The following is a 17078-nucleotide window of genomic DNA, read 5'->3' as shown; positions in this document are numbered from 1 at the left end:
ACAAAAAAAAAAAAAAAAAAAAAAAAATTAGCTGGGCATGGTAGTCTGCACCTGTAGTCCCAGCTATTTAGGAGGCTGGGGTGGGAGAATCACCTGAGCCTGGGGAGGTTGACGTTGTCATGAGTAATGATAGCACCACTGCACTCCTACCTGGGCAACAGAGTGAGACTCCATCTGGGAAAAAAAAAAAAAAGAAAGAAACCTACTTCTAAATCTATGCATCAAAAAAATCATGGGGAAATTAGATGATGTTTTAAATTCAATGGTAATAATACATATCAAGACTTGTGTGAAGAAGTTAAAACAGTATTGATGGAGAAATGTGTGGCTTTTAATGTACATATTTGTAAAGAAGTTAGTAAAAGAACAGCAAAATAGAAAGTAGAAAGAAATAATAAAGAAAATAGAATAATTTAAATAGATAAAAATACAATAAAAACTATGTATAAAACTCAGGTCCTCTGAAAAGTCTAATAAAATTGATAGAACACTGGTGAGACTGATTAACAAAAGAGAGGAGTCACTAATAATTGATTCCAAGAATGAATAGAGGGACACTGGTTCAGATCTTGCACACCTTAAAAACATGAGGTTGTTATGAACATGTAAATGGTATGAAAATTTAGATGAAAAACAAAAATATCTATATTAGATGTGATACATAATAGCGAAACATGGAAAGTCTTTCTTCTGAAACTGGAAATGAGATATTTTTGCCTGCTAACACCTCTTTTTAAGTCCTGACCCTGTAGTAGCACAAGAAAAAAAAAAGGAATAAAAAATGAAGGAAAACTCGCTATTTGAAAATGTATGATTGAGTGCATTGACAACCCAAACACATATACATTTATATTTTTATGGATAAGAAATTTTAGCAGGGTTGCTGTATATAAAAATTAGTTTGGAAAAATTAGCTTATTACATATATATTTAAGCAACAAAAAAGGAAAATGAAATATTAAAAAGATACTATTTACAATAGTGTCAGAAATATCAAATATATATATAAGGAGATCTAATAAAAGATCAGTGAAATTTCTGCAAAGCAACAAATAAAATTCTGTTAAGAAACATTACAGAAGACCCAAAGGAATTGAAAATCATGACTGGAAGGCTCAGTGTTGAAGAGGTCTCTTGTCTCTCAGGTTAATGTATGGATTTGATGCAATATCATCCAAAATCCCAAAAGACCTTGTTGTTGTTGTTGTTGTCTTATTGTTCATTTGGTTGGTTTTTCTTTCTTCTGGAACTTAAGCTGATTCTCAAATGTATAAGGAAATACAAAGGGTCAAGAATAACCAAGTCTGTGTTTTGACGAAACAAAAATAAGGTAGAAGATCTATACTTCTAGGATATCAAAATTTTTCTAAAACACTTTTATGAGTGTGGAATTGGCAAAGAACAATGGAAAGACTAGGGTTCAGAAACAGACCTACATATATACAACTTGATTTATGACAAAGGTGACACTGTAGAAAAGTGGAATATGGATAGATTTTCCAGTGAATGGTACTTGGTCAAATGGGTAGCATATACAAAATAAAATTGAACCTCAACCACTGTGCACAAAAATCAATCATAATCTTAAATGGGAAAGGCAATACAATGAAGCTATTACAAGATAATGTAGAAAAATATCTTCATGATTTGGGGATAAGGAACTTAAGTCACAAAAATCATCAGGCAGAAAAGAAAAGATAGATACATACATTTTTTTTCCTCATTAAAAGACTTTAAACAAAAGTTGCCACTGCAGGGTCAAAAGGCAAATTATGAAGTAGGCAAAGATGTTTGCAATATGTAAAATTGTGAAAAGGCTGTCATTCAGAAAACATGAATAACTACTACAAATCAACAGAAAAAGACACAGTCCCAATAGAAAAATACACAAGAGACCTAACTAGGAACTTCCAAACAGGAAATCCAAAAGATCAATTAATATATAATCTCATTAGTAACTAAGAATGTTCAAATTAAAATCACAATGAGATACCATACATACCTATTTGATCTTTTTTAGAAAGTACAATATCAAATGGTAGGCAAAGATACAGAACTCTCATATATTGCTTATGGAAGTATAAAAGTTTGGAAGTATCTAGTAAAGTTGAAGCTATACCTACCTTAAAACTCAGCAATTCTGTTTACATATGTAAGCAAGGAGCTGGAAGTTCTCCATCTTAACAACATATATCTTACTGACCTGCAGTCACATATGTATCAGGATACATGTACAAGAATAAGAATGTTCATGGCAACATTATTTTAATAGCCCTAAACTGGAAACAACCCATATGTCTATCAACAATAGAATGGATAAATTGTAGTTTATACCATAATGAAGAGAAAGAATTAAACTACATACAAGTAGACCTTTGAAAAACAGAGTGAATGAACCCAAAGAAAACAGAATATAAAGTATATGAGTCCACTTATATAAAGTTCAAAAACAGCAAAACAAAACAAAACAAAAGTTGAAGAACTATGTGGCAAAACTATAATGAAAAATGAGGTAAAAAAATACCATAAAAGTCAAGATAGCTGCTCCTGCTAGCTGGGAGATGGGGTTTATGATGAAGAAGGGGCAGGTGGTGACTTTCTGGCATGTTGTTAATCAGGGCCAACTACATAATTTGTGGGGTCCAGAACAAACATCTTTTTTCTCTCCCTCTCCTTCTCCTCCGATGGTGTTTTCTTATTTGCTATTTAATGTGGCACTCCCTTGGGCACAGGTGGAAAACTGACCCTCACAGGAGCTAGGGGCCTGACCCCTGATTCAGAGGAAATGGGGAGGATCCTGTGCCTCAACCAGACACTTCCTGCACTGTACCTCCTGCTCAGCCTCTGCCAGAGCAGAGGGTGGGGTGGCATGGAGTGGAGAGAATGAGTAGCCAGAACTCATTCTGGGGAGGAAGGGAGGTGGCAGGAGGCCCATGATGCCTGAATCAATGCATTGTCCCATTGATACTTATAAAATGCAAATTCAAAGATAAAATTATTGAAAATTACATGAGGGTGATTGCAGGGCATTAAATGTCAAGCAGGATGGAGGAGTACAAGAATGGAGTGTGTTGGCTTCTGAGCTTGGCGCCCTGTGCCACTGCAAGTCCCTGAAGCTGGCCCTTTCAGCAATGTTCTGTTTCCTGACCTGGATAGCAGCTATACGAATGTGCATTTTACCATAACTGCTTGTCTCAGTTCATTTGTGCCACTATATCAAAATAGTTGAGACGGAGTAATTTATAAAAACCAGAAATTTATTTTCTCAAGGTTCTGGAGGCTAAGAAGTTCAAGATCAAGGTTTGATCTTGGTGTTTGGTAGAGGCTGCTCTGTGCTTCCAAGATGGTGGCTCTTGCTGCATCCTCACATGGTGGAAGAGATGGAAGGGGTAAACTCGCCCCCTCTATCCCTTTCTTAAGGCGCTAATCACATTCATGAGGGTGGAACCCTTGTGGCCTCACCACCTCCTAAAAGCCGCACCTCTTAGTACTGTTGCATTGGGGATTGAGTTTCACAGTGAATTTGGGAGGGGACACACACAAACATTGAAACCACAGCACTGCTTAAACTGGATATTTATGCTTCATACAATTTTCTGTATGACAGCTGAGTTTAAAACTAGGTAAAGGAAAGGTGGTGTAAAACAGAATGAACTTTTGCTGTAAAATATAGAATTATTCACATATAGAGGTGTATATACTAGTAAATGCATATTTTTTTCTAGAAGGAAACACAAGAATCTGTTAACATTGGTTGCTTTAAGGGACAGGGATTTGAGGAGATGAGGTAAAACAGGCTTTTGTTTTTCATATGAACCTTTTTATATTATTTGAATTCTCTATTGTGTTCATGTTGGGATTATTGGCCAATTCATATGTTTTTGTAAATTAAATAAAATTATTTAGTTGCTTATTTTAAAATAAAGCCAGAAAAATGCAATCATGTTAAAAGCTATAGAGAGGCAGGAATATATACTTTTTTAAGAATCATATTTTGAACCATTTTAGAAAGCAGAGTATTTTTGTTGATATGAACAACCCCCCTATAATTAAGGTTTCATAGATCTATATTTTTCACCTACTCTACTCTGAGGTAGATTTACCATGAAGCTAAAGGATTCAAACTTCAGAGTCCCTCACTTGGACAGATCCTTATAAAGGCCTGTACCTAATTTTGCATTCATAATTTTATATGCTTCTTTAAAAAGACCTTTCAGATTGTATAATCTTGAAGCCCCCCTAAAATCTGATTCCAACCTTGACGGTGAGGTACACTCAAATCAAAGAGTTCTTACACCTGCCTTAAATATGAAGATTTATAGAAATAAGTAACAAAACATGGTTGTAAAAATGTATCTAAACAAATAGATTCACTGAAGATATACTTTAAATCTGGCAGTGAGAATTAACATGTCCCCTACTCCAGGAATCTTTTCAACTTGCCAAAAATGAATCATTTCCTCCTATGTCCTATGCCTGTACTTTCTCTGTCATGTTATTGAGGTTTGTATTATGTGCTTATTAAACTACCTGTCTGCTGTACTGGACAAGGAGCTCCCAAATAACTGGGACCCTCTCAATTACTTTTGTGTCTCCAGGGCCTAGAATAAGATTCTAGCATGCAACAAGTGACTGTTTAATAATATCTTTTTACAACCACTGTATTGTGTGTAAAGGAGGCATAGCTACCGTTCTTTACTTGAGTAAGCGTCATATGAAACTGATAAGTATACATATACATACATGCACGCTTAAGGAGATACACAAAGTACTTATCAGTCAGCATCTTTCTTTTTCCTACTGAATTTACATGATTCGGTCACATTTTGCAGAAGATATAAGCTTTTTTAAGCAGAAGAACCAAACAATATCATGAATTATTTAAAAAATACATAAATGTACAAAGAAAAATATGAAAATTCAGCATCCTACTGTCATGTTTCAGATATTTTTAATAAATAAAAACTTTAAAATTCAGAAGAAACCATCTTTAAGCCATTCCCAGCGTGAAAATTGATCATACAATCTGGATCATTCTTGTCATACCCAATTAAATCAGAATCCAGGGACCAGGGGAAAAAGCAACCAGGGCACACAGCTCTAGCATTAAGAATTAAGTTTTTTACAACCCAGCTGCTGAAACAGCCTGCAGTAACTCTAAGATCAGTTTTACTGAGTAGTTGCTGAAACAATCAGCTATGACTAAGACTGGTTTTACCTACCACTGTCACTCGCCAGAGGCTGCCAGCTTCCCAAAACTTTACTATAGTGCCAATGAACCTTCCTTCAAAACAGTAGTAACATTTCTCTTTCTAATAAAACTCTCGACCTTCTCTTTGTTCTTCTGACATACTAAAGACCACTCAGTCTATATGTATGTCCTGAACTGCATTTCTTGCTTCCCCAAAAAACCATTAAATTTAGAAATTCATCTCTTTATATTTTATGTTTACTTTGACACCATATACAAATTCCTAGGCCTCCTTCGTTGGAGATGAGCATCACCCTGAAGTTGGGATGTAGCCATCCCATCCATATATTCTCATTTTTACCACTTAAGAAAATATATCCATAAATATATAATATATATCCATAAATATATAATTATTCTGTGTTGTAATACTTTTTTTTTTTTTTTTTTTTGAGACAGAGTCTCACTCTGTTGCTCAGGCTGGAGCGCAGTAGTGCAATCTCAGGTCACCGCAACCTCCACCTCCCGGGTTCAAGCAATTCTCCCTCAGCCTCCCGAGTAGCTGGGACCCCAGGCTTGCTTCACCACACCTGGCTAATTTTTGTGTTTTTAATAGAGACGGAGTTTCACCATTTTGGCCAGGCTGGTCTCGAACTCCTGACTTCATATGATCCACCCTTGGCCTCCCAAAGTGCTAGGATTGTAGGCATAAGCCACCACGCCCTGCTGTGTTGTAATACTTTAAGCCAGTGTTATCTAATGCAACAGGTACAATTTATTGTAATATTTTGTTTAACCTGTTACATCCAAAATATTTAAACATATATAAAAATTTTTAATGTGCGATTCAATATTCTTTTTGAAAATTTCTTGTACTAAGTCCAGAAGTAAAAAAAAAATCCAGCTGATATATACTTACAGCACATCTCAATTCACATGCTAAAGTTAGAGTTCATAAAATTTAAGTTGGAAAAACAGATTCATATATCTGAGTTGTTGCAAACATACTTAAAAGTATTCCAACAATTAAATCGAGTATCGTTTTTGTTTTTAGTTTAATTGAAATTCAATTAACGATTCAGTTTTTCCGTCTCAACCACACTTCAAGTGCTGAGTAGCCACATATGGCTAGAGCACAGCCTACCGGACAGCGCACCTTAAGGAGGTAGACAAAGTACTTATCAGTCGGCATCTTTCTTTTTCCTACTGAATTTATGTAATATTTAAATTGTTTTTCTTTGTCATATCCTAGAACCCAAACGCACAGACGCAATGGATACCTTTGATTTTCTGCGTCGATGGCATTTTGCATTTTAAAAGATCATCTGGGTGGGGTGGTGCGCCCCTGTAACGGGAGGCTGAGGCGGGAGACTCGCTTGAACCGGAGAGGTGGAGGTTGCAGGATCGTGCCACTGCACTACACAGCACTCCATCCTGGGCGACAGAGCGAAACTCTGTCTCAAAAGAAAAAACAATTATTTATCACTAAATTTATTTACTAAAAGAACTTGCAAAACAAAACCCTACTGCCTAAAATATATTTTAAAACGTATTTGTGTTTAAGCAGCGTATATCTTCTGATAAATAATGACGCGTGGTAACTAGTAAAGGCGCAGCTTTCGTGTTAGCCACGCCCATCCCTCGCCCCGCCCTCCACGAGCACCTCCCCCTGCATGCACGCACGGACATACACGCGTACGCGGGCACACACACGTACACACGCGCGCGCCCGCGAACACATACATATAACCAAGAGCGCACAAACGCGGGCAGCATGCAGGGACGCACGAGCCTGCCAGGTCTCAGGAAATGCGCTTTCTACTCCCCGCGCCGGTAGAGCTAATGCAGGGAAGTTTCTGGGAACAGTCGAGCAGCGTTTGTATTGGTGAGGTTCCAAGTCTCCTTTAAAATGATACGACTCCGCCCTTCTCCAAAACCGTTTGAGGAGAAATGGAAAAGGTTGGGCGTGGAGGTGAAAAGGAGCCCTGTTGTCAGCTGGTCCGTACTCCACCTCAGGAGGCGGCCAACTCCGTGCGTCCAAGAATAAAAACATTTCCCTTGTAGGAACATGCAAGGGTTTAGAAACGCCCCCCCGCCCCCCGCGAGGCGTTTGTGAGGGGGACCTGTCACAGTTGAGAAGTCAGGATGGGCGTTTTCCTCCCAGGAGGTGCCCTACTAATTTGCTGCCTCGATAGTTGGTCAAGCCGGGATGTTAGCTGCGGAACCTCCAGGACCGAACAGCGCCAATTCTCCTGAGTTCTCCTTGGTTTGGGTTTCCCACAAAAGCGCGGTCACACCAAAAGCTGTGTTTCCACAAATGCGAAACGGCCTCGAAACTTTTTTTTCCGCACACGCTCACTTCCCACACCACTCCCATCCCTTTATGTTTCGCCTCAGGAATCGAGTAACTTCTCTGAAACCCAATTCTACGAAATCCCAGCAGCTAAACACAGCCCGACTTCCCTAGAGACAGAGAGAGAGAAAACACTGTAAACCCCAATCACACGCTCCTGTTTTCCCGGTACTGAAAAAAAAAAAAAAAGTGGGTCCGTGGCCGCGCTATGCATGCTAGGATTAGTAGTTCCTCCATCCCGCAGGGCGAAGGGTCAGGGCGGAGCTCAGGTTGACTCCGTAGCAGACAACTACAATTCCCATGGGGCCGCGCGTTTGAAAGAAAGGGGCGGGACGGGAGGGGGCGCGTCGCGCTTGCGCAGTCCCCGGGGCCGGAGGGAGGCGGAGGCGTAGCGGTCCAACTGCTGAAGTCCCCATGTGACAGTGAGCGGGGTCCCGGCTCCAGAAGACGCTAGAGTCTGCGTCCGGGCCCTCAGCACTGTCCACTGTTCCGGGGCCAGCAGAGACCAGCAGGCCCGGGACGGTTGGTGTTTGACCGTGCCGCTAACTTGGTGTACAGAGTGAATTGCCGCTGCCGGAGCGGAGAGAGGCGGAGCGGCCAGGAGAGAGGGGATTTCTGTCAGCGCCGGCGCTCGGGAGCTCGGAGACATGAACGGCTTCACGCCTGACGAGATGAGCCGCGGCGGAGATGCGGCCGCTGCAGTGGCCGCCGTAGTCGCTGCCGCGGCCGCCGCCGCCTCCGCGGGGAACGGGACTGGCGCGGGCGCCGGGGCTGAGGTGCCGGGCGCGGGGACGGTCTCAGTGGCTGGGCCCCCGGGGGCGGCCGGGCCGGGCCCAGGGCAACTGTGCTGCCTGCGGGAGGATGGTGAGCGCTGCGGCCGGGCGGCAGGCAACGCCAGCTTCAGCAAGAGGATCCAGAAGAGCATCTCCCAGAAGAAGGTGAAGATCGAGCTGGATAAGAGCGTAAGTAACCGCGGGATCGCCCTGCCCTCCTGTCCCCTGGTGGGGCCCCAGGAGTCGGGCAAAGGCACGGATTGTCGGCGGGGTCTCCCAGACCTGGCTGCAGTGCGGTCTCGTGGAGTCTGTGTTTGGAAGCAAATAACAAAGTCGCTGCAACTCCGACCGCCACCCCAACACACACACAACACGCACGCTGTCGTTCCCCTTTTCTTTCCCACCCTGCCCCCAGCCTCCCGCTGCCTGCGACTCTCCCGCGCACTGTCTTCCCTCTTCCTTCTCCTCTGCGACCAGGACACGAAACAAAGGGGACCGCCGGACCGAGGGCCCAGAGTAGTTTTCTTGCAGCCCGGCAGCTCTTCTGGAATGGAGGCGCCTTTGTTTCGCTGCCCAAGCTGGTGTTTGGCCCCAGGCGGTGCTAACTCCCCTGGTCTAGGGGAAAGTGGAGGACCTTCGCGATCAAGGAAGATCCTGTTCCTTTCTGTGTTCCGTCTCCTCCGGAGCGGAGTGAGAGGGAAGCCGAGCTCACCCGCCGCCTGGCAGTGAGCCGGGGCCGTAAACGGCGTTTGCGCTGTCAGCTCCGAGGGCAGCTGCTCCGATGGTGGGGAGCACGTAGCCTCTGCGGTTTTGCCATCCCCTTGGCAGCCATCAGGATTTCTTTTTTCCTCCTTCTGCGCGTCTTTTCGTTTGACCATCTAACAGCCGTTGCTACTTTTGGGAGATCTGGCTAGCGGTAAATGAATAACATGGTATCAAGAACCTACCACAAGTCCTGCGTATTTTTATCTTGCGCTTGGCTTAGAAGTAAATGTAAAAGCCTGTTAGCTCAGTCCGTATTTGTTTCAAATGTTAGTCTACAGTTCGCAGGAGTGTGTGTAATTAAAGTTTTTGAAAAGTTTATTTGTGATACTTTTTTGCCCGTTTAAACAGTTTTCGGTGATATCCGTGAGAAACTTTTCAGGTGAACTTGCATAATTTCAGATTGCTTTGGGAAAATGTGTTATAAATAAATACATTGATTTAATTTAATATTCAGAAAAGTTGATAACTGAAATTTAAATATAGTTATGAAGTCGATAGCTCATTTGTAAAAACGGATGGTTTTGTATCTGGAATATAATTTGGGCATTCAGTTGGAAAGACTGGAAAGCATACATTATGTTACAAAAATATGCTCTTCTTTAAGTAGAGAAAGTACTGTCAAGTAGCAAAAGTGGGCAGCATCATCTTTCCCCTTATCAGTTAAAAATTCAACATGAACTAATTCATGTCATCCTCACTGCTATTTATTTATTTATTTATGTGAGACAAAGTCTCACTCTGTTGCCCAGGCTGGAGTGCAGTGGCGCGATCTCAGCTCACTGCAACCTCCACCCACCAGGTTCAAGTGATTCTCCTGCGGTAGCCTCCTGAGTAGCTAGGATTACAGACTAGTGCCACCACGCCCGCCCAATTTTTTGTATTTTTAGTAGAGACGGGATTTCACCATTTTGGCCAGGCTTGTGTGGAACTCCTGAGCTCAAGAGGTGCTGGGATTACAGGCGTGAGCCACCGCGCCCGGCCCCTCACTGCAATTTGATGACAAAACCCAGAGGGTTGGAATTTCTCATTCTCCTCTCCCTCCCTCCCTTCACCCCTTCCCCAAATGGAACCAACCCCTCCTTCCCCATCCACCATCCTTTTAACAGTATTCCAGACTTCTTATGTTTTAACAGGGTTTAGGATTTAAATGTATAAATATTTCATTGTGTTAACAATGGCCCATCTTGACTGTCTTTATTTTTACTATCTGTGGCATATGTGTTTTACTAATACATAGACACATTTTACTGTAATCATTAGCAGTGTGTGAAACTTTTCTGTTTCAGGCAAGGCATCTTTACATATGTGATTATCATAAAAACTTAATTCAGAGTGTTCGAAACAGAAGAAAGAGAAAAGGGAGTGATGATGATGGAGGTGATTCACCTGTTCAAGATATTGATACCCCAGAGGTAAATGGAAGTTTTTTATGCTTAATATAAATCCTAAGTAGTGCATTCTGAAACCTTTATAAAAAGATATGAACAATCTTTTAAGTGTTTAAAACATTTGAGAAATCTGAAAATGAAAGCAAAATTAAATATAGCCAGTTGTCATGCATTTACACAGTTTGAATTGTTACATTTTAAATTGACAATTTTTGCGGCTCTGTTGTCACATAACTTACTCTTTTTTGACCTCAGTTTATATTATTAATCCCCAAAAGATTAAACTGTTTAATAATTTATAGGTTTGATTATGTAAATTTTTTAAATAATTTTTTTGATTTTGGAAGTAAATTTTTATTGTGCTGAAGTTAAAATGTTTGTTATTATACATATCGATGATAAATTTTCCACTAATTGTATGAACTAATTTATGCATGTTAATTTTTTCTAGGTTGATTTATACCAATTACAAGTAAATACACTTAGGAGATACAAAAGACACTTCAAGCTACCAACCAGACCAGGACTTAATAAAGCACAGCTTGTTGAGGTATATATGATTTTTAAACTATTTGAACTATGCACAACCGAGAGGCTGTTAAATGCTAATGAAAGTATTAATGTAGTATATGTAACAGTACATTTTAGTTAGAAAGAACAATGTTAAAAAATCTATTGTGGAAGAATCTAGTTGTCTAGAAATGTTTGTCAGCCACTTAGGAAATTCCTTTTTGTAATGACTACTCAGCAGATTGTGTACAGCACCTTCTGATACTGGCTTTCAAAATGTGTTGTTTGTTTTTTGAGACAAAGTCTCGCTCTGTCACCCAGGCTGGAGTGCAGTGGCACGATCTCGGCTCATGGCAACCTCTACCTCCCAGGTTCAAGCAATTCTCCAGCCTCAGCCTCCCAAGTAGCTGGGACTTCAGGTGTGCACCACCACACCAGGCTGATTTTTGTGTAATATCTTTAGTAGAGATGGGGTTTCACCATGTTGGCCAGACTTGTCTCAAATTCCTGACTTCAAGTGATCCGCCCACCTCAGCCTACCAGAGTGCTGGGATCAGCAGTGTGAGCCACCGTGCCTGGCCCTCAAAATGTTGAATGAGAGTTTTTTTTAATCCTCACTTTAGAAATCTATTAGTTTTAAAACTCCATTTAACCAGTAAATGTTTGAGCATCTAATTGAGGCATAATAAATTTAATTAGCAAGCTTTAATGTCCTTATTAAAATTTATATTTTAAAGTGGTGGAGTAGGCCTACAAATCAGCCCCTAAACAGTATTTTTATAATTTGCTGACTTAACTATTTCAAAATTGGTCCTTGTTGATGTTAGTTTTATTAGAGACATCTATGTTTTCTTCACATCTAGAAGAGGCAAAAGCTTTTCTTTTACCCAATCTTTTACTTGTAGTTTGCTTTGACAGAGGACTTCTAGTTAGTCAGTGAGTTGTGAAAGTTAATGGAGTATGCATATGTTCTCAGGATATAATAGAACCAAGAAGTCTGTGCATCTTATTAAGATGCTTATAGATTGATATATTTATATTTTAATCATATTTACAATTTTTGCTTGCAGCTACTCAGGAGGATTGATTAATCCTAGGAGTTTGAGTCACCATGGGCAACATAGCAACACTCCATCTCTAAAAAAGAAAATTTAGCCTACTAGACAAAATAGAAGTGTAGATATATAAATCGGTTTTCTCATATTCTTTTCATGGATTTAGTAGTTACCCAACATTTTCTAAAATGTACATATTGAATAAAATGAAATATGAATAGAAGTTACATTTATCTGATGGAACGCTTTTTAACATTGTTAAAATCTAATACATTAACTATTTAGCTAAAATTTCTTATCCTTGGTTAGGCAACACGGATCTAATTAATTTTTCTTTAATTTTGATTTAAAAGATCAAGTTCTTTTGGGGTTGTACAATACATTATGTAACGTAAATATAGATCTTGCCCACCATGATGAAATATTTCAGTAGGTACTAATGGAGTGAAGGCACCCCTGTTTTGGAACAAATGAGAACCAAAGAACTAATTATTTTAAATGTTACATTTAGGTATAAATTAAACCTGAAATTTTTGATAAACTGACCTTCTAAGAACAGTTATATTATTTCTAGAGCTATTTTCTTTTTTATACATAAGAGATAGCCATGAGTGTTATATTTTACTTAATCAGAAATGCAGTTATTAACAGGTTAAGGAATGTGGAAATGTGCAGATGTAGTACATATATTTTAAGACAGGGGTCCCCAACCCCAGGGCCATGGACTGGTACTGGTTGATGGCCTGTTAGGAACAGGTCCACAGAGCAGGAGGTGAGCACCAGCTAGCAAGAATTACTGCCTGAGCTCCGCCTCCTGTCAGATCAGCCGTAGCATTAGATTCTCACAGGAGTCCAAAACCACGTGTGAAGTGCACATGTGAGGGATCTAGGTTGTACGCTTGTTATAAGAATCTAATGCCTGATGATCTGAGGTGGAACAATTTCATACCAAAACCAACTCCCCCACCCCCAATCTGTGCAAAAATTGCCTTCCGTGAAATCGATCTCTGGTGCCAAAAAGGTTGGGGACCACTGTTTTAAGGGATTCCAGGGTTGTATGACTAAGTCTTAAGTCTCGTAATTGTTGTGTGGATGAACTTTTTTCTTAAGAAATTCTATTTTCTGGAATCTAAATATGCTTGTCAGCACCTCAGGTAAGTCTATTAATCTTCTATTCGTAATTGTAGTATGCATATTACATTAGCACAATGAAAAGGCAAGGAAGCAGGTAAACATCCTTCATTGAACATCCCTCTTTCTCCTCTCATTTCCATTCACAATTTTTATTCAGAAAAATTTTCAAGGAACCTTAACCAAAGAATGCTACCAAGATATGAATGAATGAATGTAATTTGCAGCAAATAATTTATATGTTATTGTTGATTACTACCAAAAGTTTTCAACTTCATACTTCTTTTTCTATCAGTAGAGTCTAAACCATTGCAGGTTTAATGATGCATGTGGTCTCTTACATCTGTTTTATCTCATTTAAAGTTTAAAAGTAAAAACATGTATTCCCTACTCTAGATTCCAATTATAAAATTTATTATTTTTATCTTATTTATCTTTTTTGAGACAGAGTCTTGCTCTGTCACCCAGGCTGGAGTCCAGTGGCGTGATCTCAGCTCACTGCAACCTCCACCTTCTGGGTTCAAGCAATCCTCCCATCTCAGCCTTCTGAATAGCTAGGATTACAGGTGTACACCACCACGCCTACTTAATTTTTGTATTTTTTTTTGGTAGAGATGGGGTTTTGTCATGTTGCTCAGGCTGGTCTTGAACTCCTGGGCTCAAGTGATCCCCCTACCTCCGCCTCCCAAAGTGCTGGGATTACAGGTGTGAGCCACCACTCCTGGCCCAATTATAAAATTTAAAATAAATAAAAGGAAAATGTATTTTCTAATCAATGTATAGTAAATTGAGTGAGCCAAAAGGTCCTTTGAAATCACATTATCTCTTGTTCATAACATTTTATTCTTAAATGCTTTTTGTCCTGTTGGTATTTTCTTAAATATAATTTTTAAAGGAAATAGCTCTTATCACATAGATTTTTTCTTTGGATGAAACCGTATTTTTTACCTAGTTTATGAAACCTGTTATATCTAAAATTTAATTTCCTTAATTTTTTTTTTTTTCTTTATAGATAGTTGGTTGCCACTTTAGGTCTATTCCAGTGAATGAAAAAGACACCTTAACATATTTCATCTACTCAGTGAAGAATGACAAGAACAAATCAGATGTCAAGGTTGATAGTGGTGTTCACTAGGAGACGTGGAATTGAGACTAATAACTTGGATGATAACACTTTACTGTTTTTTCACATGTAGAAATGTTCTTTGTGTATTTTTTCTACAGAGGATTTTCTCTGATTTTATTTTCTTTGTTTCTGACTCTAATAATTAGTTGGAAACTCATGTAAAATGAGCTTTCCTAAATTAAAAACTATTTTAAATAAAGGTTATTACTATTATAGTTGCTTCAGTGTATTTATTTTGTGAAACTTGATTTTTCTTTTAAACTGACTTAGAGATCAGTATTGATATTTTAATGTAAAGTCCTTCATTTTATAACCCCCTTTTTTTTTTTTTTTTGTAAACTTCCAAGAAATTAACAGGGTAAGGAGAAGTAACAAATGTAGCACATTTGCATTCTCTGGGACAATCTGACTTGGAATTGAAGATATTTTAAATAGCATTATTTTTTTAAGTGCTTTATAATGCTAGCAAATTTGAAAAATAAGCTTCTATTGGAATACAACTTCTTTTTTATTTCCTTTTTTTTTTTTTTTGTTATTATTACTTGATGAAGTACTAGGAAGAACAAATGGTTTAATTTATATACCCACCTCGTTCCAAAGACAACTTAATGTGCCAGTGAAGATAAACACAATGCTGAAAGTCGAAATAAGAACATGAAATGAAATAGCTGTTTTTGAAAATTTTGTCTTTGGGAAAAGATATTTATGTGGCATGAATACAGAAAGTACCTCTGCTATGCCCCTTAATTTTTAGTGATGTCCTGTACTGTTTACATTGCAAATGGTAACTAGTAAGTTGGAGAGGTCTAGATATCTAACAAGATCTTCATTTAAATTTTGGTTATATATGACTGACTTGATTTATCCATCTCCGTTTTATGTTTCATTCCTGGTCAGTTTTCTATCAAACATTCTAAACCTCTGCTTTTCCTGAGATTATATTGTTTAGCTAAATCCTTATAATTACAAATCAAATTTATAGTTTGTAACGCTTCAGCAAACTGTTGTGAGATAAAGCTGCGGATTTTAGGCTGGAAATGGATGAGACCATTAATGTAGTTCATGATTTCTCAAAGTTGACATTTGGACTCAATAATTCCTTTTTGTGGGAGGCCGTTGAGTCTATTGGAGGATTAGCAACATCCCTAAGTCCACTCAGTAGGTGCCAGTAGCTCCTCCAAGGTGTGACAACCAAAAATTCCTCTAGACACTGCCAAACATACTTTGATGGTCAAAATCACAGCTAGTTGAGAACCACTGATGTAACTAAAGTACTGCATCTAAAGTACTAGTTCATTAGTAGGTGACTGCATATTTTCAAGTGTTCTTAATGTATTGACTGCTAGAAAATATAATGAACAATAAAGCAACTGGTCTTTGGTTTTGCTATGACCATTGAAAGATTTGCTTGCTACTTTATTAGCAAGCACAGGCTGTAATAATTGCTGTCATAGAAACTTCTCATTTCTGGAATTCTGGAAATCTGTGAGAAGACTTCTTATAAAAACATTTTGAGGCCGGGTACACTGGCTCACACCTGTAATCCCAGCACTTTAGGAGGTCAAGATAGGCAGATCACTTGAGCCCAGGCATTCAAGGCAAAATGGTGAACCCTATCTCTACAAAAAAATACAAAACTTAGCTAGGCCTGGTGACGTGCATCTGTAGTCCCAGCTACTTGGGAGGCTGAGGTGGGAGAATCACTTGAGCCTGGGAGATTGGGGCTGCAGTGTGCTATGATTGCAGCACTGCACTCCAGCATGGGCATTGGAGTGAGACCGACTCAAAAAAAAAAAAAAAAAAAAAAAAAAAATGAAACCCATATTCTGTTCTTGTGAAAAACAAAAGCTTGAAATTATTTGCTGACATAAAAGTATGAACATAACCTTTGGCAATGTTAATTTCATATAATTATTTGTGTAATAAAATGTAGTTTTATAAAATATGAATGAAGAGTTCTGGATGGTAGTTATTCAATGAAATCAAATCCTTGTTAATTTAAAATACAAAAAATCGGATCTTGTAAGTTGAGAAGTAACTCAAGGAGCTGCAATGTAAAAGTCAGTTTTATATGAAAATTTCAGTTACCATTAGATTTTTTAAATGATGAATTCATTAAAAATTATTTTTACTTATCCATATCTGAACAAAAAATAAATGGAAACTCATTTCTATAAGGGTATAGGTTACTTTTGATGTTAGAGCATTAAGAGAAGAATCTAAATTTAAATGCCACGAGAAGTAGGAGGAAAAAGTATACTGAATGGATAGCAGGGGCTCAAAAAATAAGTTAGTTATTTGGTTACTAACTTCAAAAGAATAATTTTGGGAAAGGCCTAAACATGCCTGAAATTCATGTCTTTACAACAAATTCTATATTTTTCTACATGAAGTCTTTTTAAATTAAGAAACAAAATATACAATTAATCATTTTAAAGTGTACAATACGGTGGTATTTAATGTATTTGCAATATTGTATAACCAGCAGCTCTAATTTCAAAACTTGTCACCCGACAAAAACAGCCATACATAGTCACTCCCCCTTCTTCCCTCTCCCTATTCCCTGGTAACCTCCATTCTGCTTTTTATCTCTATGAATTTGCCTATTCTGGATGTATTATAAGGGAATCATACAATGAAGTACTGCAAGTTGGATGAACCTTGAAAACATGCCAAAAAGCATAATGCTAAAAAAGCATGTTTTCAAGTTTCATCCAAGTTACAGTACTTCCTTTTTCAGGCTGAATAATATTCCATTGTACCTATTGAACACAGTTTATTTATCC

General features: G+C 38.7%; 1 protein-coding gene across 2 annotated transcripts; it reads left to right on the top strand.

Moving 5' to 3' along the window:
- The first annotated feature begins 7838 nt into the window (after positions 1-7838).
- On the top strand, positions 7839-14505 carry SAP30 (Sin3A associated protein 30). Of its 2 annotated transcripts, none has more exons than XM_050792484.1 (4): positions 7839-8506; positions 10369-10494; positions 10922-11020; positions 14179-14505. In XM_050792484.1, exons 1-4 carry the CDS (start codon positions 8192-8194, stop codon positions 14299-14301), a joined length of 663 nt encoding a protein of 220 aa, XP_050648441.1. In that variant the 5' UTR covers positions 7839-8191; the 3' UTR covers positions 14302-14505. The 2 variants fall into 2 exon arrangements, with proteins under 2 accessions (XP_050648441.1, XP_050648442.1); XM_050792485.1 differs by lacking the exon at positions 14179-14505 and adding an exon at positions 12051-14167.
- The last annotated feature ends 2573 nt before the right edge of the window (positions 14506-17078 follow it).

Source organism: Macaca thibetana, chromosome 5 (assembly GCF_024542745.1).
Source record: "Macaca thibetana thibetana isolate TM-01 chromosome 5, ASM2454274v1, whole genome shotgun sequence".
Lineage (NCBI taxonomy): Eukaryota > Metazoa > Chordata > Mammalia > Primates > Cercopithecidae > Macaca > Macaca thibetana.
The sequence above is the reverse complement of the archived record's forward strand: the minus strand, read 5'-3'. Positions and strand labels throughout refer to the sequence as shown.

Coding starts and splice junctions, on each gene's coding strand:
- SAP30 (XM_050792484.1), top strand. CDS start 8,192: ATGAACGGCTTCACGCCTGACGAGATGAGCCGCGGCGGAGATGCGGCC. Junction 8,507..10,368: donor AGATCGAGCTGGATAAGAGC/GTAAGTAACCGC, acceptor TTTCTGTTTCAG/GCAAGGCATCTTTACATATG. Junction 10,495..10,921: donor AAGATATTGATACCCCAGAG/GTAAATGGAAGT, acceptor AATTTTTTCTAG/GTTGATTTATACCAATTACA.